At 33.9% G+C, this 20808-nt stretch overlaps 6 protein-coding genes across 6 annotated transcripts; 3 read left to right on the top strand and 3 right to left on the bottom strand.

The window, feature by feature from the left end:
* The first annotated feature begins 206 nt into the window (after nt 1-206).
* On the top strand, nt 207-2147 carry PHYBLDRAFT_157277 (hypothetical protein). The gene is made up of 2 exons (XM_018433589.1): nt 207-407; nt 561-2147. Exons 1-2 carry the CDS (start codon nt 245-247, stop codon nt 1742-1744), a joined length of 1347 nt encoding a protein of 448 aa, XP_018297638.1. The 5' UTR covers nt 207-244; the 3' UTR covers nt 1745-2147.
* Nucleotides 2148-3000: 853 nt separating this feature from the next.
* On the bottom strand, nt 3001-5244 carry PHYBLDRAFT_154166 (hypothetical protein; the record flags this gene model as incomplete). The annotated part of the gene is made up of 10 exons (XM_018433303.1): nt 3001-3209; nt 3322-3410; nt 3475-3655; nt 3769-3972; nt 4086-4219; nt 4341-4509; nt 4582-4673; nt 4733-4906; nt 4986-5048; nt 5129-5244. The coding sequence occupies 10 exons, from the start codon at nt 5242-5244 to the stop codon at nt 3001-3003; spliced, it is 1431 nt and encodes a 476-aa protein (XP_018297639.1).
* A 2562-nt stretch (nt 5245-7806) lies between these two features.
* On the top strand, nt 7807-9961 carry PHYBLDRAFT_184829 (hypothetical protein; the record flags this gene model as incomplete). The annotated part of the gene is made up of 1 exon (XM_018438995.1): nt 7807-9961. The coding sequence occupies one exon, from the start codon at nt 7807-7809 to the stop codon at nt 9658-9660; it is 1854 nt and encodes a 617-aa protein (XP_018297640.1). The 3' UTR covers nt 9661-9961.
* A 1775-nt stretch (nt 9962-11736) lies between these two features.
* On the top strand, nt 11737-12369 carry PHYBLDRAFT_139632 (zinc finger C2H2-type transcription factor; the record flags this gene model as incomplete). The annotated part of the gene is made up of 1 exon (XM_018430259.1): nt 11737-12369. One exon carries the CDS (start codon nt 11737-11739, stop codon nt 12367-12369), a length of 633 nt encoding a protein of 210 aa, XP_018297641.1.
* Nucleotides 12370-13213: 844 nt separating this feature from the next.
* On the bottom strand, nt 13214-14644 carry PHYBLDRAFT_58648 (hypothetical protein; the record flags this gene model as incomplete). The annotated part of the gene is made up of 2 exons (XM_018440364.1): nt 13214-13286; nt 13566-14644. 2 exons carry the CDS (start codon nt 14642-14644, stop codon nt 13214-13216), a joined length of 1152 nt encoding a protein of 383 aa, XP_018297642.1.
* Nucleotides 14645-15905: 1261 nt separating this feature from the next.
* On the bottom strand, nt 15906-18201 carry PHYBLDRAFT_58649 (C2H2-type zinc finger transcription factor; the record flags this gene model as incomplete). Its single annotated transcript, XM_018440365.1, has 6 exons — nt 15906-16654; nt 16713-16951; nt 17096-17224; nt 17279-17304; nt 17838-17872; nt 18183-18201. The coding sequence occupies 6 exons, from the start codon at nt 18199-18201 to the stop codon at nt 15906-15908; spliced, it is 1197 nt and encodes a 398-aa protein (XP_018297643.1).
* Between the last annotated feature and the right edge of the window lie 2607 nt (nt 18202-20808).

Here is a 20808-nt window from a genome sequence, read left to right on the forward strand (position 1 = left end):
AAGCCGGCGATTTTCTGTTTAAACTTATAGGTTTTTTTTTTCCAAAAATAAAACAAAAACAAAAATGAGGTTTGGTATTCCGGTTCGCCATGAGTCAGAGTGGACGGTTAATGGTTTAGACGTTCATTTCAATAAACTGAGCCTGGTCTTCGGATTATGTGTACCTATAAATGTTTTGCTATTTCTATTTTTTACTTTTGCTTGTCCTTTCATTACAACTCCTCTACTTTTTCTCACGCTCAAGATGTCTCCAAAGCTGCCCACTCGCCAGAACGTCCAAAGTGTCCTCAACCACCTTAACTCCTCTGAGGGTGTTATCTACCTCAAAGGACAGGTCATGACCGAAAGAGATGATACAGATGTTGAACAAGCCTTTCGTCAGGAGAGCAACTTTTTTTACGTGACAGGTAAAAACAAAAAACAAAAAAAAAACATAAATCTATAAAGGGCTTGTTTGTTTCAAAATGTCATACCATTACAAATTTACATGTCATCCTATCTAATAAAGACCCTTTCCTTTGCATCCATACATGCTTGATTTTCTCACTCAAATTAAATAGGTGTTGCCGAGCCTGGATTCCATGTAATCATTGATATTGCCTCCCAGCACATCCAACTGATTGCCCCTGTCGTCAACGCTGATGATGTTATGTGGATGGGCATGCCTGACTCTATCAGTGCTCTCATCGAGAAATACGATGTTGATACCGTTATCTACGAAGACCAACTTGACCAGCGTCTCCAGTCCTCCTCGGTTGTGTATACCCTCCCCACCACCAAGGTTACTGGTAATTACAACCTGGCCAATCTCGAACAGGTCGCTGCCCTCAAGGTTGCCTTTGGCGAGGCCCGCGCTGTGAAGAAGGACTGGGAAATCGAAATCATTCGTCAAGCAAACAAGATTTCATCCGATGCTCACGTCAAGTTAATGGAGTCTGTCGAGGTTGGCTCGAACGAGGCCCAGCTGCACGCCCTGTTCTTGTACGAGTCTGCCCGTCGTGGTGCTTTCTTCCAGGCCTATTATCCAATTATGGGTGTTGGCATGAATGCGGCCACTTTGCACTACAACAAGAATAACGCACCTCTCACTAACCCCTCTGACCTGGTTTTGGTTGATGCAGGTGCCGAACTTGATTGCTATGCTTCTGATATTACCCGTGTTTTCCCGGTCGGTGGCAAGTTCACTCCTGAGGCTGCTGCCATCTACAACCTTGTCCTTGACATGCAAAAGGCCTGTTTGGCTGCTTGCAAGGCCGGTTCAGCTTGGGAGTATATCCACCAGATTGCAGTTGAGGTTGCCTGCCAGGGTCTTTTGGATCTCGGAATTCTTCAGGGTGAAAAGCAAGAGGTGCTTGACAGCGATGTTGTTGCCGCATTCTACCCCCATGGTATCGGACACATGCTTGGCCTCGATGTCCATGACGTTGCTGGTTATCCTACTGGTGTTGAACGTATTGACCGTCCTGGCTACCGTTACTTGCGTATGCGCCGTAACCTAGCTCCCGGCAATGTTGTTACTGTCGAACCCGGAGTTTACTTCTGCGACTTTTTGATTGCCCCTGTTCTCGAAGATGAAAAGACCAGCAAGTATGTTAACCAGGAAGCTCTTAACAAGTACAAGTCTACTGGCGGTGTTCGTATTGAGGACAACATTGTCATTACTGAGGATGGCTATATCAACCTGACAACTGCTCCCAAGGAGATTGAAGAGATTGAGGCTTTGATGACTGCTTCCAAGGCTTAAAAGGAGAAGAAGGAAATATTGTAATATTAAGATCTGTAAGGGTAAAATTGATTTATTGAACACCACTACTTCTGGATTTGACTCGCTCTCCAAGTAGACGCAGACTTTTTGGTATATTTTTCTAGAGTCTGTTCATTTGTTTATTTATTTATTTATGTATGTATCTATCTTGTTACTTTTCTTTTAATATATTTAATATATATTGTTTAATCTTATCATTCAATCTATATTTTTGAGACTTGTCCAGTCAATCTATTGGCTTATTAATCAGGGGAATATAACCATGGATCCGGTTCTTTTACCTTTTTTGAGTGTCCTGAGAAAATTACAATTTGTCTTAAAAGGCACACAAAATTTACTAAAACCAAAAAAACCAAAAAAAAAGACCTTATTTCTTGTGGCCAAAAAAGAAGTCTCTGTTAATCTCCCCACTACATAAACACACACACACAAGCACAAATATATATACACATATTATCTTTCAGCCTATTAGACTTGCTTACATAATTTACCTTACACTAAAGCTACACTTTATTTTGCTATTTTATGATATACTATGGTAGTGATAGGATGAAGAATGTGAAGTGAAAATAAATACAAGCACAAAGTATCTGGATCAGTTTTTTTTTCTTGCTCAAAAGTGTAACCAAAATGTGATAGTCGTGTAAAGAACCGACCTGTACGCTTGATTTAACGTCTTACAAGTGGAATAATATATGTCATTGATGGATATTATAGAATGTGTACTACAGTTTTTCAACTTGAGATTGCGCTCTGTAAGAAAAAGAAAATGGCAGCTTTTTAAAGAAGAAAAGGTAAAACGATCTGGCAATAATGTTGAAAGGTTTTTCAGTATTTAGACGCGTACTAAGACTCTTTAATTCTAATAATTTCAACAGAATTCTATTATTCCTTTTCAATTGAGCTTTTTTTTTTAATGAATTAGAGTAGCTGTAATTTTTTTAATAAGTATATTGATCCCCCCAAAAGTACAAGAAGACTATTTGTAACACTAGTGGCTAAATACAAATTTTCTATTTAACTAATAAATAGTTCAAAGGCGCGTAACTTATCAAAGATATCTGAAATGCCGGGATTTTAAATCCCACCATTTCTTACAGTGTATAAAAAAGAATAAATTGCAGTGATCCTATAATAGACCTTTTGTTCTTCTCTAATTGGTTCCAATAATAGAGTTATACAGTCGCCAAAAAGGCAGGGCATATGGTTTATGATCGCTTCTATCGGAACGTGCTTCAGAGTACATATCTGAAATCAGGATGTCTATCTCCAACCAGTTCCATTCCACCATGACGTATAATCTCTTGTTCTTTCATATCAGCTGTCATAGCATCACGTCTCTTGTTCTCTCTTAAGAGTGCAAGCCGTACCACAATAGTAAGAAGCGTTTGGAAAGCCACACAGCTAAACGCAATAGTATTTCCGGCAAAGTAAAGAGGAGGATCTATGAAATTTTGGAGTAAGCGGAAAGATATGAATTTGCACTGATATTGGATAAATACAAGGTTCTTTTTTTTTCAAGCCATTAGTGCTACAAACAAACACTATAAACGTACCATAGTATATTTGTCCTCCAATCGCACCTCCTATTGTTCCTACAGACACAATCGAGGCTGACGCTACTGCTCTCCTAGTAAGCCCAGCACTAAACCAATACAACGAGTAGAATGAGATAAAATACTTATATATGCTGCCTACAATTTACTTACAAATTATTATTAAACCATGCAACTTTTATTGATACATTTGCATAAACAGAAGCAGTGACAATGCATGCCCCAAAATAATTGGCTGCAACATCTTCATGTGGTACAAACATTAGCACAAGGAATCCAGCCATAGCAAAAACATTGACAGCGATCATATGGTAAGCCCGTTCAAACAGTTTGTCTATAACTTAACTTGATGAGCCATAAACTAGGTAATAAGGGAGTATATCCAGAAAGAATTACAGTACACATACAATAATTCTTTCTGTAATCAATACACGTTTCTTTTGTTACCTGAACTATAGCCTATACCAATTGTTACCAAAAATGCAAGAAAGTATGGAGGAGTTGTCAATGCTTGAGCAGTAGATTTTGGCCATGTTCCCATCTCAGCTACAATAGATGGTAAGAACAATGTGACTCCCTGAAGAGAAACTGTTCCTGAAACGTATATGATCATATAAGCGTAGACTTTCCAGTCATGAAATACTGAGGATACTTGGAGCCATGACCAAGAATGATCATCAGCTGGACCACCATCTTTTATTTTGAAGAAAAAAAGCAAGCGCTGAATTAAATGAATTTATCTAGCCTAAAGGGGTTCCTTATACCTTTTGCTAAACGGCTTATAGCAAGCCCTCGCTCTTCTCCGGTAAGAAACCGGGCTGTTTCCGGGTTGTTAGGTAAGTACCACGCTGCAAATATAGACAATACAATAGACGGAACCCCTTCAATAATAAATAGCCTACAGAAATGAATCCAGGGCAATGGTAACATTGAGGATTTTATGTTCAATAAATCTTTTAGTACGTGCAGTAAACTAAGGATGCAGGGTAAAGCTGACGTTTGTAGATAATTTTTTTTACCATTGCCAGGACCTTAGATTGTCATTAGGAATTTGACTAATTGCGTATGCTAAAAGACCGCCAAATGCACCAGCAAGTGATCCAAAGGACCAAAAGAAGCCTATCCTGCGCCCGTACTCTTGGCGAGTATACCACAATGACATAAAATAAATAACACCTGGAAAGAAGCCTAAATATAGTGTTTATCAAAATTATGTACACGATTTAGGTAATAAATAATAAATAGGGCTGTTGATCTCACCTGCTTCAAATACACCCAGCATAAAACGAGAGGCTGCTAGACCGCCAAAGTTTGTACATGCAGCCATTGCGGTCGCAACAATACCCCATAGTCTATATGTAATTTCAAGAAAATTATTTTTTTAAAGAAATAATTCTCCTGTGTAAATTACCCCATCAAGATCCCGAGCCAATGAGATGGACGCCAGCGTCGCATAACGATATTTGATGGAAGATCGAATATGACATAGGCAAAATAAAAGATCGAGAGCGCCCATTGATATTCACTTTTTGAAAGTCCAAGATCTTCTTCCAGTCCACCAAGTTTGGCATTACCAATATTTGATCTACGAAAAATCAATAAAAAATAACAATATCAATTACCTTAATGTTTGTCCTAGCGACATTAAGTTATACGATATTAACCTATCAATGTAGCTCAAAAGATATAAAACACACAAAACAGGAAGAAGTCGGGAATCAAGTTTCCTTTAAATCAAATTAAGATTTAATATGCAAGCAGCGTGAGAAGGTAGATAGATTACACGTATTATAGACGGGCATCTTACCTGACCAACTGAGCTGTACTTTTCGCATCTTCTGGCCTTTCAATATCTGTTAATGTTTCAAGACGCGTCTCTAGTTTGTAGGTATCAAAGGAAGGAATTTCAACTTTGGCTGGCATTATATTATTGGATTATGACAATGTTATAAATATGAAATATAAGAATAAGAAGAAAACAAGCAAACAGAAATAAACTTAAATGGGATTAATGGGATTTTATACTGATTAAATAATCAAGGAGATTACCTACGCTTACTTTTTGCTGAAATATAGCCACTCATTAATAATTATAGGGCTCTCTGATGATTCTCCCTTACACCCCCTCTCTGAAAATCTAGTAAGATTGCATCAACCTGGCTTTCATATATTGTATAAGAAACATACCCATTTCTAGACAAATATAAATCTATCGTTGTTTGGAATATTAATCTTACAAATTTTTATTACTTTCTTCAAACAGTTATTCGTAGACTTCGTCTTCTTTTTATATTGATCAAAATATAATATTTCAGCTATTCACTCTGGGATGTTATTTATGATATATTAGGGTACAGATTGTTGGCTGTAAGACATCAAGTGCATGCTATTCTGAAAAAGTCTAATGTACGTGTATTATACACATGTGGATACAAATTAAACAAGTTTATTTTCTTCTTTACCTATTCAAGTGCATAGTTTATATGAGATATATGCACTTAAGAGAACTTGAAATAACTTTCCCCAGATTTAAATTTATATTAGACAGTCAACAGGCATCCCTTTTTAAAAATAAGACAGCTCTCCTTGACTGTCGGCAGAGTAGGAGATGATCCTCCCCTTAAAGAATTTTTTGTTGATTTTATTTGTCTTTTTGCTTTGTAATAATATACTGCTTATTCGATATAAAAGAGTATATACGTATTAGTGTATAGTACTCATAAAGTCTGTCAAATTAAGCAAATAAACAAATAAATCAGAAGAACTTTGAAAGTTATGTATCTGTTTATTTTAAATTTTGATGGTATGGTTTTATCCACTCAGTATCTGCAGTTGCTTCGTGACACCACGTCTACAAAACAAGGCAGATGCATTATAGTTCAATTGCAGTTAGAAGAAAGGATTTTCAGGGCAAAGCATGTACCAGCCTTTTTCATATATGATAATATGCTATACACTATGGTAAAAGAAAAAGCGACTTTAGTAGGACATTTTTTGCAGATTTTTTCAGGCTTTTTCGGGGGTTTAAGGGTTGTTTTAAGGTTGAACTTTGATTAAGCTATACCTTTTCACTCTTTTGTTTGTTTCAATTTCAATTTTTTACATTGATTTGATATTTTATCAAGAATGAAAATATCTTTTCAATATCCTACTTTTGCTCATCCGTTTTATATAATTCTTCTAGATCCTCAGTTTCTCAATCGACGCAAGGTATCTTCCCAATGCCCACTCTACATAAAAATAAAATATTTTGCTTGACTATTTAAAGAATGTAAGGATTTGCCAAAAATGCATCCTAAAAATACCTGGCAACAGATGGATTAAAAAAAAACACCTTTTACTTGTTAGTGATGCTCTTATTTCTTGTACTTGCTAATTTCGCCTCATCGTATACCCCTCCAGAACATCTTCTTTAGGTAATACGATACTTTTAACTTGAAAAATACGGGTTAACTTCTCTGGAATCATCCCACCATTTTGCAATTGGGGAAGTATGTGTTGAAAGCCCAAGGTAGCAGGTCTCAATTCCACGAATAACGTCCAGACTGTTACGACTCTGTGTCCTCTAACTAATTTGTATTGGTAAATCTAGAGTAATATTAAAGAGGATCTAGAATAAAGGATTTTTCACATTAATGGTACTCACAGAGTTCTTTATTAGAGGGGGTATACACCTATAGTAGTCTACCATCAAACTTCTATATCGTCCGAATAAGACAATGCGAATTTAGCTTATTCTAAAAAAAACGTTTAAACAATGAAAGAATTGTATATTTGTTTTGTAGAAATTTGTAAAGTATTTAAACGAAGCGAAATAAGTTCAATAAATACAGTAGTGGGTAAATTGCTACAAATTCACACTCTCTATAATCGATTATCCACTCCATGAGCATCATGTTTTCAAAGATATTTGTACTATTTCTAAAATGGTCGATTGGCACATTCTTGTCTATTGTGACACATAGTGGGTTGGCTATTTAGTGTAGATGTCCAACTCAGTGACAAGATAATGAATACACGTAGAAAGACAATTTTGTTAAAGAATAAATATAAAAAAAAGATATTTAACTATTTCAGGCCACTTATATAGCTACGTCATTACTTCTAAGTTCACTGTGATGAGCTATACAAGAAACACCAATATATTTCATATACCGTGTCAATAGACACTTCACTGTGGGGGGACTTTGGTGCATACTCTTTTTAGTACAAAACCTGAAACGATATAAGGGTTTACAGCTGTACCTTTTGTATGTTTAATTTGTAAGATTATCTGTGAAAGCTGTTTATAGAATACTCTAGTATTTTCTTTGTAATATAATGAGTGATAATCTAAGAATAGTTTACTTTTCCAGGCTTTTTTTTGACAAGTTCTTTTAAATGCATTTTCTATTTTACAGTGATTAACTGATGTAGCCATTTTCTTGTCGGAGTTAAAGTTATTATATATAATAACTGTTTCTTACGTAACTCTTCATTTCCAAGATGTCCATTCCTACCGAGATTCTCGCTATCATTGCAGACATTCTCCTTAATAAAGAAAAATTTGGCTGTATTACGGTCTGTAAACAGTGGTACAATGTATTCTGGCATTCTTTGTGGAAGCGTATCGAAATAAATTCACAGGGAAAATTAGAAACGATATGCACTCAAGCCAATATCCAGCAAAGCATCTATCAACAGCACGGACATCGTAGTCAAGAATTATACATTAATTTTAATGGCCAAGTAACCGACTCTCATCTTAAGACATTACGACTCTGTTTTCCAAATTTGAAGCGGCTTTGCATAAAAACCGGACTATCACAGCCAACTATTCTGGAAGAAATCCATGATCAATCACTTTGGGAATCACTGACACATCTAAGTATTTGCTCATCAAGAGATGATCTCGGAAGTATGGCCGAGGCACACCTTGATATCTTAAAGTTTGTACCTCATCTGATACAGCTAGAATTCACTGGCTACAATGGGGGTGAGGGTAAATGTACATGGCAAGACATTGAAACAGTACATGCGCGATTACCAAAACTGGAGAATCTGAAGATATGCATGGAAGGTTACGGAATCGAACTAGATGAAATGGAGCATCTTAAAAACATTGTCCCGGCGACCAAAATAACTGCACTTGCAACAGGAATTTTTGAATGGGATATTACATGGGCCTACTATTTTGCCTGCAAGTACCCAAATATTCAAAAGATGGACTGCAGTTTCGAGCCTATTCCTAATGACTCGAATGACTTTAAGAAAACTCTATCAATGATTATGAATTTACATCGTCCATTTCAGTACCTAAATACGATCGATATATATGAAAGCATGCTCCCTGATTGCGTACATGGCAGTATAATTAGTATACTCAGCAAACTCAGTGTAAATATAAAAAGTATCAAATACAAGGTCGACAGCTTTAGTGACGATGCCACAAAAGATACTGCAAACGACTCTATAAAGCGGATGGTAAACGGCAGCTCAGCAAGTCTAGAGAGATTTTCCCTGGATTGCCAAGTATATCTTTCTCTGACGGACCTCTTTGCCAATATTGGAATATGCACACGCTTGGTTGACTTGGAGCTAACAATACAATTGGAAGAAATATTCTTGGATAGCCTCTTGGGTTACTGTAAGAATCTCAAGAAACTCACGATACGCAGCCACATATGTATGCATCTTCGCATCTTATCCAACACAATTCAACCACATGGGCTAGAAATATTTGAAGTATATGATTCGGCAATCCACGTAGAATCGTTCAAAAAGCTTTCTGATGGATGCAGAAAACTTAGCAGGATGGTCATAAATAACGCAAGTATCTATGGGACAATCTCTGAAAAAAATGGCGAGCTTCGTATTGATATGCAGAATACGGAATTTAAGTTCTTGAAATTTGATAAACTCCATTTTGATCACGATAGCGAGGTTCTTGGTAAAGGCACCAGTATCAATTTTTTTGTCCTTCATCCACTGAATTTTTCGCAACGACGGGAAGTAAACCTTTGTGGAGATGTTCTACCTTCAGGAGCAGATTTCCCTTTGACTCTCTGGACTCATCTATACCACAGCTTCATTGACGATAATATGTACGAATGTATGCGTATACTCGAGAAAGATGAAATCGAGTACGTCGAGGACTATTTCAATTCATTTCAAAAAAACCTCAAGAATGCAGTCGCTCCAGACTACAGCTTATTTGCTCATGACAACGAGGCTAACAGAAATATGTGGAAATTTGATCTTGTTCGAGGATTTGCTACATTTCATTGTGGAAAAGCAGACCAGTATGAAATTAGGGGATATATACTAAACGGCGACGCATCGAGTCAGATAACAACGTAAAATGATACGAATAAAGCTTCTGCTCGGCAACCATAACAGCTTCACGCAATATTTCACGTAGTCAAACCTCATTTATTCTTCTCCTTCTTTTTAAGATGTTTTGGCTAGAATAGTTTTTGATATCATATAAGTATTGTTTATTCGAGGGATAGAGCGTAGAATATTCCTATAAGCCGTGATTGATCATACAGATATTGTAGTCAAACAACGTATATATACCAATTCACGAAAGGATACCACAACTAATAATCCAATAATTTTATATTAAAAAGAAAATGAAGACTAAATACTTCATCAAGATATTTTTTTATTGTATATTCAAATATATTCATATAACCTTTTTCTGCCATGTCTTGAATTCTTTTCTTTTTGTGTATCTTGTCTGAAAATTTTAATTTCAAACCTTTGTTCTTTGTATATTTTTATGTGTTTCTTACGTTAAATCATCCATCTTTTATAACCTTCAATACGACAAACAGGATAATAATTCAAAAAAGACAAAATGGCTTTGGTGGGCTATTTATATGATCTTGTGTTACTTCAACCAATAAATTATATTCGATACATTCACCTAGCTGTTGTTGACCTTTAAAAACCGGTCGATCATAACCTTCATTATTGTTTATTATAGTGTGGGACACTTTATTGCAGACATGACTCTTGTGTTTCATGCTAACAAAGTAGACGGTTGATTCAAAGAATTTTAATCGATCATATTATGTGCCCTATACTCAGGCAATAGAACGCTATATATGGTAGCTAGCTTTCTAAATCCCTTGTGTTTTATCCATGTCATTTACGAAGTATAAAATAATATTTTCGATACACATGTATGATGTTTGACTTTGGCTGTCATCAGCACCTCTTATGAGAATTATTTTACTATATATCCATTTCTCATTTTTTTATTCCCTTGTCTGCTTTACATACTAGTATCTTTTTACTTTGATTAATAGATATATAATGCTATATATTTTACGTTTTAAGTAATAAGACCGAAAGAAAGAGCACTCATTTAATATGCTTTCAACAAAGACTTCACCTTTGGATTACAGTATTTATTATAACTCACACATATTATTATATACATAGTGCCTATATTTGTATTTTTGTGCTATTACTGAAAAAAACAATTCTAAGTTTAAAAGATTGTATTTTTACAATTGATTATCTATTTCGTGGGCAACTCACGAGAAACAACCTTGACAAATATAGCAGTATAAAGAATTCTCTTAAGCCGCATCATATCTAATTAGTCACTATGGCTTGATTTTCTTTTATATTTGTTTGTTTTGTCAGAAACTGTAGGCCCCAAATTTTAAAAATAGAGCAGAAAGAACAAAACACTGTAGTATCAAGATGCAGTCTCGCCAAAATTTCTATTGGGAGAAGGAGGAGGAATGAAAGAAAGAAAGAAAGATCTGAAAAGCGAGGAGGAGTTTTGTAGCTAAGACCGGAAAAAAGAAAAATTATTTAAGCTATTTCCAAATAAAGGATGAGGAGGTGGAGGAGGAGAAAGAGGAGAAAAATAGGGACAAATTTGGAGCCTCGCATGAAAGAAAAGGGCTGTAAAGATATTTGCAAATTTTAAGTGAGCCTTGCCGTTTTCAACGCTACCAGATTCGTCTGATAAGCCGGGTTTAGTGTGTTTGAATCTACACTTGTTCTGAAGAAAGTGAACCTTGATTGCAGTCAGAAAATCGGTGTACTGTGTTATTACAAGAGTCGCAATTGAAATTGAGTTGATAAAGAGCTCTACCATTAAAGTGATGTATCAAGCCGTAAATTATTGTGGCTTGCTTATGTATTTTACGGCTTTAAAATTAGTATTGATATGGTTTACCACAAAGCTTCACTAACACTATAACTAAGATCTGAAAAAATTACTCACGAGTAAAATAAACCGCTATCGAATCTAATTCTGTATATTAAATAAAAATTGGGCTTGATGGACAGATTTATTATGGAAGAGGAGTGGTGATTTGTTGGTTTATTTAGTAAAATAAATATTTTTCTTAAATATATATAACTACCTGGCCTTTGTCTTTCTCTCTTATTCAAACGATAAAAAAAAGCATGAACTCTGACACTCCCCCATTCAACAATATCTTACGCTTAGATCCCTATTTGCCTTTTGAGGGCTGTATCTCAAACGCACTCAAAGCACTGTCTATACAAAAAGATAGTTTAATGACATGCACATGCTCACAATGTCTTAAACACACCACCGCAGTAACTTTACCGTCCCAGCGCACGAAACATGTTTCTCCACTTGATCAGAAAATCCAGCGCGATAATTTGATACGCAAAGAATTGGATATAAAAACGCGATCATTACCGAAAATTTCTCAAGGACATTCTTTTATATACTCTAGAAATAATTCACAGAATAAAATACATATACCTTCGAGCAAGCGCCGATATAAGCACCATCCCAATGTACAGGATAATATCCCTCCACAAAAGCCTTCCTACGTTTGGCGTTATGTGGATCCCATTAATTTGGCAAGTCAACCCGAAAAATGCACAGGCTCAAGAAAACACCAATGTATATACTGTCCTAAAACATTCCCAAAAAAGAATAACCTTATCAGACATTTACGGGTGCACGATCCAAACCCATTGACATGGAATTGCGAGACTTGTAACAAGCCATTTGGCTCCAAGTCCAACCTTACCAGACACACAAAGTGCAATAAGCTCCTATAATAATAATAATAATAATAATAATAGCAATAATATTTATATATCTGTATCTGTATCTGTATAACTTCTTGTACTATCGTCTGTATAAACATCTATATCTTTTTTTGAATTTTTCTACTATATTTCTCTCTTTGTATGCCCAACTTTTTCTATTCAAATACCCTTTTCTTTCTTATGCAATCTTTTTCTCCTTTCTATGTATCCATGTATCTATGTATCTATTTATTTATGTATACACATGCTCATTCCAATTCCCAAGTTTGACTTTAATGAAACAAATTCTACTATATATAAGAAAAAATAAAACGATTCTCAAATTTTCAAGTCAGTTTTACACAGTTGTATTTCTCTCTCTAAAAAAAAAGGCTTGGATTATGCGTATTCTATATAAAAGTTTAAATATGATAAGACAAGATTATTTAATATTTTGCCCATCAATTTAAAACCACAATGGTTGGAGATTCATAGTATTAAATAAAATAAGCAAAAAAAAAATACACAATTATAACAAATCTTTTGAATTAAAATGATTAATTAAAAGTCTAAAAAATAAACTAAAGAAAAGAGAGGAAGGAAAAAGCTTATATTCTTTGGTCTATTTAACAACGTACAGAGCTGCTTAATAAATCAGTGTTCTCTATCCAGTTTCACTTGCTTGAACTATATCTCATTACAGAATTCTGTAGAAAAAAAGTAGAAACATATTGTAGAGACATATGTCATGGCCTATGTCGGTTGTGAGCCTATTGAATGATTTTGCGTAGGCTTTATTCTTATCAGGTCATATTTTTTTTCTTGTTGTATTCTAATGTGTAAAGTAATAATTCCAATAACTTAGCCATATTATTTATCCGCGGCTCAAGATCTCCATAACAGGTATTTTTTCACTTGATCCACTGGCATTATTTGTGATCTTCAACCTATGTATATCAAATTAATATCAAAATATAATACAACGCCTTTTCCCCCAATAAACCAAGAGGCCTCTCAGTTTGGATATAATGGCTTGATAAAAAATAAATAGTAGGCATATGTTCTATGGCTGTAAAGCTACCTATGAGTTTGTCAAAAATAAAAGTACACCTTTGTGTTCATTTACTTTTATTTTTCAACCTCCTCAATTCCCATCCGCAATACCCACAAAATAAGAAAAAAAATAGAGGGAAATTTGCTTATGTATGGTTGAATAGTTTATTTACAAGTAGTCTAGTATCATGGAAAGAGTTGTTACTTTTGTCACACAAGCGTCCATGCATCTAACTATTATCTTTTCAGAAACTTCTGGTTTTACGTTGGACAAGTTCATACGGTAATAAAGATGTTTAAGAGGGATTCTGTAGTTGTGAACCAAGGTCCAAAAAGATATGTGCCTCCAAGTTGGAATTGCCCTCTCGTTTATTGTGAGTGTCTGCAGGTAAGGGAAAAAACAAGGTATCTTTGATGCAACCGACATTATTTCATGATGTGATACTTTGAGGCTGTCATAACCATCCATAGAACTTGTAAATCGAGAATCCTGGCCAATTCGACTGCTTGTCACTTGTTCTATTTCCCAAAAATATGTGTGTATGTTTGGGAATTTTATAGAGAAATAGAATAACCATATAAGATCCATTCCTTCGCAACAAATTTCCAAGGTTCTTAAGCGGATTTCTGGGACTAGGCTTCTAAATCGATCGACTGTGGCCGTTGAGATTTCATCAAATTTAATGCGTAGTCGAAGAAATTCCAATAGTGGCAAATAATCACAAAGCTTTTCGAGATCAAACCAGGTGCAATGATATGCTTGGTTTAGTGTACAATCTTCAAGAGTGAGGTTTTCAAGACTCGGCAAACATGATAGGATTTCTAGGATCCGACTGAACTGGGTACGACTTTCTAGGTTTGGAAGATCGAGTTCTAGATGTTTCAAGGATTTCCATGCGCTCCAGTGCACTCTATAGCTTTTGGGATCCAGACTTTCTTCTCTAATTTTTAAATATGTCAATCTTGGAAAGCGTTTATGTATCCGCTGGAAATCTTTCGTGCTGATATTGAGCGATCCGATCATCTGTAATGCCCATATGGACACTTTATCATTTTCTCGTATTTCTTGCTCGGTTTCTAATAAGTGATGAACGATTTGTTGGTTCTTTGGATTTATTATCAATACACCTCGTAAAGAGTCTTTAAATGCCGCTGTCCATGATTTGCAAACTGTTGTGCAGTGGAATCTGTCAGTGATCGAGATGAAGGATGCAATGATGCTCAGGATTTCAAATGGTAATTCAGATGGCATGTATAATAAAAAATAAAATTGAAGAATGGTAATAATGATAACAATTTTTTTTCTTTGCTTCTTTTTGTATGAATTGAAGGTTTGGGTTTTATCGTTTGTTTTGTATCTTTCTCTTATCCTAAGCCATTTTGGCTTCAACAGGTACGAGCCACAAACATCATCATGTGCGCATATCAATAGTCAGATATACTTTCCATTGGTACGTTTGCTCCCTCTCTTTGCTCCTTGAACACATGCTGCTCTTTATTTACAAAATCGTGTTCGGAGTCATCGCCTTGGTTCTGCAATCCTCGGGAGCAGAATATACAAATGGCTATGTTTTATATTCAAAGCATAATGCATTTTTTTATTCTTTGGTTTATCTGAAGACTTTATATTTATTGTTTAACAATTAAAAGAAGAAGAAAAACGCCAATAGAAAGCAATAACATAACTATATTTAAAAGAGAATGAAGAATCAAAACAATCAAAACAAGAAGGTAAAAGAGATGTAATAATGGGAAAAGGACACAAACATATATAATTAACATCTCATCTTTTTTTATTATGTTGTATTACAGTACTAACTCTTCTACTTTAAATTGATACGAATCTGGAAGCTTCAAGGACGACTATATTCTTTTTTGTTTTTTTTTAAAAAGAAAAATGTAACAACAATTATTTCGATCAAACCTTTTTATTACGCTATCAGCTACAATAGGTCTCAGCATGTCTTATCTAACTTTTGAAATAGCTTGTAGGAATATATTTACGTATATCATCATCAGAATAGATCTAATTGGTACTGGTGTAGTATATAAGAGAGACTCTTTTGCATAATTGGAATGAATAACGATTATCAATTTCTTTAGAATTAGATGTAAAACCGTCTTAAATATTTCTTTTTGTGAATCTATTCCTGTTTCAAAATTTTTCAATTTTCGACCATTTGAATTGTAAAATATTCATAAGTATTTCTTTTTTTTTTTGGTTATTGCCCTTGAATTGCCAAGATGATTATCACGGCTTTAATATATTAAAGTAAAAGCCAAAAAAAAAGAAAAAAAAAGAAAGATAAAGATAAGGTAATTAAAGAAATAATAGGTAAAATGTAGTTGAATTAAACACCGTTAGCTTAAATACATATAGTAGACATTTAAGCGAATAAAGTGAGGTGAGGTATAATTACAGAAATTAATCAATAGGAATACAATTATCATAAGCAGAGGAAGGGAAAGCAGCAGAAGCAAAAGAAGAAATGGATATTAATTGGTATTATTATTCAAGCTTTTTTGCAATTGTGCCTCCCAAGATTGTGCTTGTTAGCAAAATGTTTTTTACAGCTTCCACAACTCAGCTTGGGACGATCAGCGGCATGTGTTTCCTTGTGTCTGGAAAGATTACTATTGCGATTGCTTTGATAGTCGCATTGGTTACAAGCGTACTTTTTGTCCTGTTGTATGGGTTGTGTATCTCCATCGCTCCTTCTATTGCCAGAAAGTTCATTCGATTGAACCAAAGGATCGACTGTCTTTGTCTGTGCATACTTGTGATACACTTTCTGATGTCTGTTGTGAATAATTGGAACCGCGGAACTCATGAGTGCTGCCTGTGAAGGTACCACAAATTCCATCGATTGATGTGTGTGATGATAGCTAGATACAGGCAATGACATGGGCACAGAAGATTGTCGATAATCAGGTACTGGAAGGTAAAAGGGCGGAATATTCTGAAATTGTGGTGTATCCAATACTTTGTAATCGTGTGGCTGTTCATCAAATGTCAAAGGAATAGTCTGATATTGGTCTATACACTGGCTCGAGTGGGTGCTACCATATTCGCTGATGCTGTTTGATGCTCTTTGTGAACCGTAACACTGGGAATTTCCCAGATATATGTCACCAAAAGGTTCCTCGTAAAATAGTTCAGATTGAGGTGTCAAGTTTCCAGCTAAAGATGAAGTGCTGCTGTTAAAGTCTTTTGATGTTCCTGAATTAGCAGTGTTCATAATAGTATAGATATCGGGAAAATCTAATAAGTAGACGTTAGTATGTACTTAATTAAAAGCTTTCTAATAAGCAATATGTACCCAAGGCAATATCAGGGTATTCCGGTGCAAACGAAACTTCCTGGGATTCGACAAAGATATCAGGAGAATTGAAATCAAATGTATTTCTTGACTGATCAACCATTGTTGTTGAAAATGACTTATTGTGCTGTGATTTGTTTCTTGTAGTCGAATCGGCTCCATTGAGCGTATAACAAGGTTTGGGGTAGTATTGAGGTTGATTACTATTTTGGAAAGGATGGTTAGTGGTCATTATTAATCTATTTGTTTGGTAGATATAGAAAGAAAGTGTTGAATTAGGTAAAAGAAGTTGAATAGAAAATAGTTATGCTGATGTTTATATAGATTAAAAAAAATTGGGAACTTCGACATGGAATTGATTATTTCTTTTTATACTGACTTACCGGTCATCATTTGTATTAAGATATACTAGATTCAGTATCACTACACTAGAACACACTGGGTTACAATGCACACTAACACGAGGCTGAAAAGACTTGTTTAGGAGGAATGGTCGAATACACCAGCATCTTCTGCAACCAGTTTAAAAATAACAGTAAGTCTATACCATTAATTGACCGCTGTACCTTCCCCGCATATGACAATACTCTAGCTAAATAAATATATATTATAAGACTGCAAATGCATTTATGTACACACATCTAATCCCATTGTTCGTCCGGATTTTTTTTCTGTACAATCAATTTATCTGTACGAAACTTGGATAACTTAAGAATAATATCTCCTTACCCAGTATGTAATTACTGTATAACTGCTCGACAGAGACAGTACACATTACAATGTCCTTAACAAGACTGTTAACGAGGAGACATCAGTGCAGCAACCAAGGAACATTATAAATCTTATGAGTAGTGGGTTCACAAGATTATTATTTGAGGATGATATACTCATCTATAGTTTCTAATATTTGATTTTACTAATTTATTTTGTAATTTATTTTCATCTTGTTTCCCCAAATAAATGATAAAATAAGGGTTTATTCCGAATTATTTCATTTTCATATAAAATTTCATATTTGTCTCTTGTTTTTTTTTAATCTATATATTTTATATTTAATTTTTAATATTTAATACTTAATATTTAATATTTATTTATTAATAAATTGGTCCATACTTGTCAGCTTACCTTGGAAGCGCCAATTGAGACCACACAAATAGAATCTACGCATCAATTAAATATATATATATACAAATGACTTGTAATTGCCGAACAGTACTAACCGTCGTTTCTTTTCTTTTCTTTTTTTTTAGACCGAATATTCTTATTTAATCACATATAATTTCCTTTATAGTATAAGAAAAGGATCATCTAAAGGTAATTTCCAAATATGAATCTACCGCGTCTTCAATAGGCTATATTACAACACCGCAAATAATTTTCTGTTAATTTTTCTAGAAATAGAAATACATCGTGTCTTGGAAAACCAGAAAGAGTAAACCTTGTTTTTGGTTTTCTGATGCAAGCTTTAACATTCATCAGGAATCGACATTAGATGATTCAAAGAATAACCTCTTTCTTTTACTCAAACGTTAAAGGAACTCCTTAGCCAGTAATAAAAGAGCTCGTAGAAGTATCCTACTCGTCCTTACTAGCCAATTATTCTGTATGTCAGAAATATGAGCTTTGACTAGGTACAAGCACGCCTTTTTTTTTAAAAAAAAAAAAACTTTCTGCGTATCAGATAAAATAGAATGGTGCTTTAAAGAATGATAATTTCTCTTATCCAATGTATTAATTTATGTAATTATTGATTTTTGAATTATCATTATTATTAGATTGTTATTAATCAGCAAATGCTATAATAGTACTTTGTAAAGATCACCTTTGAGGCGCTCATTAGTTAAACTTATAATAAAGGGATAGCTACAAAACATCTATAGAAAAATGGAAGGTTTAATATATAATAATCAAGTTCACATATCATGCTTCCCTATATGGATATGAAACAGCCATTTTAGAGTGGGACATGAGTAAAAGTTATATGATAATCTATTTTGAGATATCTACAATTTATAGAAATAAATATTATCATTCTTATTAATAAAATATCTAGAGAATAAATAGGCTGAATATAACAACCAACTTAAAGGAGGTGCCTGATGTGTAACTTATATATAATTGTCCCCGCCAAATTGACTATCATTATTCCGAGGAAGCAATCAATAGATAGTTTATCCTTCCAAGTTTCAATATATTTATTTTAATTCACAAAAGATATAGATATTAATCGAATTAATTAGAAATGCATGTAATGGTTTATGCAAAAGTAAATAGATATGTATCGTCAATTAACATTACCATTTTTTGGTATTACTGATATTAAATGATAACTAATGTAATGATATTCTCCTTTTCAAGTTCGATTCAATTAACTTTTACATAATTCAATTATATATGAATAAGAAATCAAGAATCAAGAAGTAAGAGCCAATGTAGCTTTTTTTGTGATCTAATCTAGAATTAGATATATACATCTATAATATTCTTTCCTATACATCTATACAATAAATATGCAATAATTAGAAGGGTTATCGCTAGTATCTGGTTGATTTTACTAATTTTTCTAACCAAGTAACTATAATACAATTTATGAGTCCACGCCTTATCAGTCAAAATTCTTTTGCCTATTTATCTAAACCATTCTCATTCCTTCACTTTATAGATAGGTTGTATTAATTAGATTACCGAGCCCTTGCTTTAAATTATGTATAAAGTCTAACTCAAACTTTATTTGCCAAGAACCTGGAACAAGCATTTGATGCATTTTCAAATAACCAAAAAAAATATACATGCATACATATATATATATTCATGTTGTTTGGCACTTTGCTGAATAAAAAGCATTTATGTTCGTTACAAGCCTAACGTAGACTCAGGAGCGTACAACTACACTATGGTAAAAAAAATGGCGACTTTAGTAGCAGAATTTTACAGGCCTTTTCGGGGGTTTAAGGATGGGTGTGAGGTCGAGTTTCGAAAACCATCCCCTAGAATGACCTTTGAAACCGTCATTTTTTTCTGTAATGATCGTATTATTTTTTACAAAAGTTATATTCTTATATGAAACTGAATTTTATAAGTGTATTATTCATCCTTGGTACAGAAACAAGGTTACCTTGTATCAATCTTTTTACTATATATATTTGCACTTTACTTAGAATTGCCTAGATTATGACATATTCTTCTTGTATGCTCGGTTCAAAGTACTGTAAGCAAAGAGCTGCTTACTTCTGCTTAGAGGTATATTCGTAAACAATTATTATAATGACAGTAAGCAGATATATAATTAATGAATTTATCCACTTTAGATCATCGAAGTTATTTTCTTTCTTTTTCTTCTTTTTTTTTAAAGAAAAAGATGTCCAGCCTATTATTCATAAATAATAAGTCTATTTAGCAAATAAAGGGCTTCTTGCACTTATTGTAATATGCGTATGTCTCAAATCTATCAGTTTGTTATGTCTTTCTCTTTATGCGTAGTTCATTTTTAGACATTTCTGAAAACTAGGACCATTTCTTAATCTCAACGATATGGACTAAAGCAAAATGTGGATAGAAATTATGAGAGTTTTTTTAGCAATATATGTCAGCGTAGCCCTATTATTACTATTTATTGTAGATCTTGCCTCTACTAAGTATATACTATAAAGTTAAATTCAAGTAAGAGTGAGTATATTATAACGTACTCTATGAAGCTGCCCTCAAATTAAGCTATTTTCTGGTGAGCGCTTTGACTTTCTACACCTTCCTTTATAAAGCCTGGCTGCTATATTTGATTGACTTGAAATAAATGAGTTTAGTTTGTTTTTATATATATATATATATATATAACTTGCATTGCTTCAATAGTAATATTTACTAAAACTAAATTCTAAAAAAAAAATCTTTGAAAACTATATATTTTTTGTACATGTAGTCCTTGAATATATATTTCTAAACCAACGTATATAGCCCGTATATTTTAAATCGAGATATGTATATTAATATATAAAGTTTTACTGCTTGTATTATCGAATGCCAATTAAGATTATATACATATATCTTTAAAGATTTAGTATGTATTTTTGAAAAAAAAGTAAGCAAATTTTTGAAATAT

Source organism: Phycomyces blakesleeanus, assembly GCF_001638985.1.
Source record: "Phycomyces blakesleeanus NRRL 1555(-) unplaced genomic scaffold PHYBLscaffold_2, whole genome shotgun sequence".
Lineage (NCBI taxonomy): Eukaryota > Fungi > Mucoromycota > Mucoromycetes > Mucorales > Phycomycetaceae > Phycomyces > Phycomyces blakesleeanus.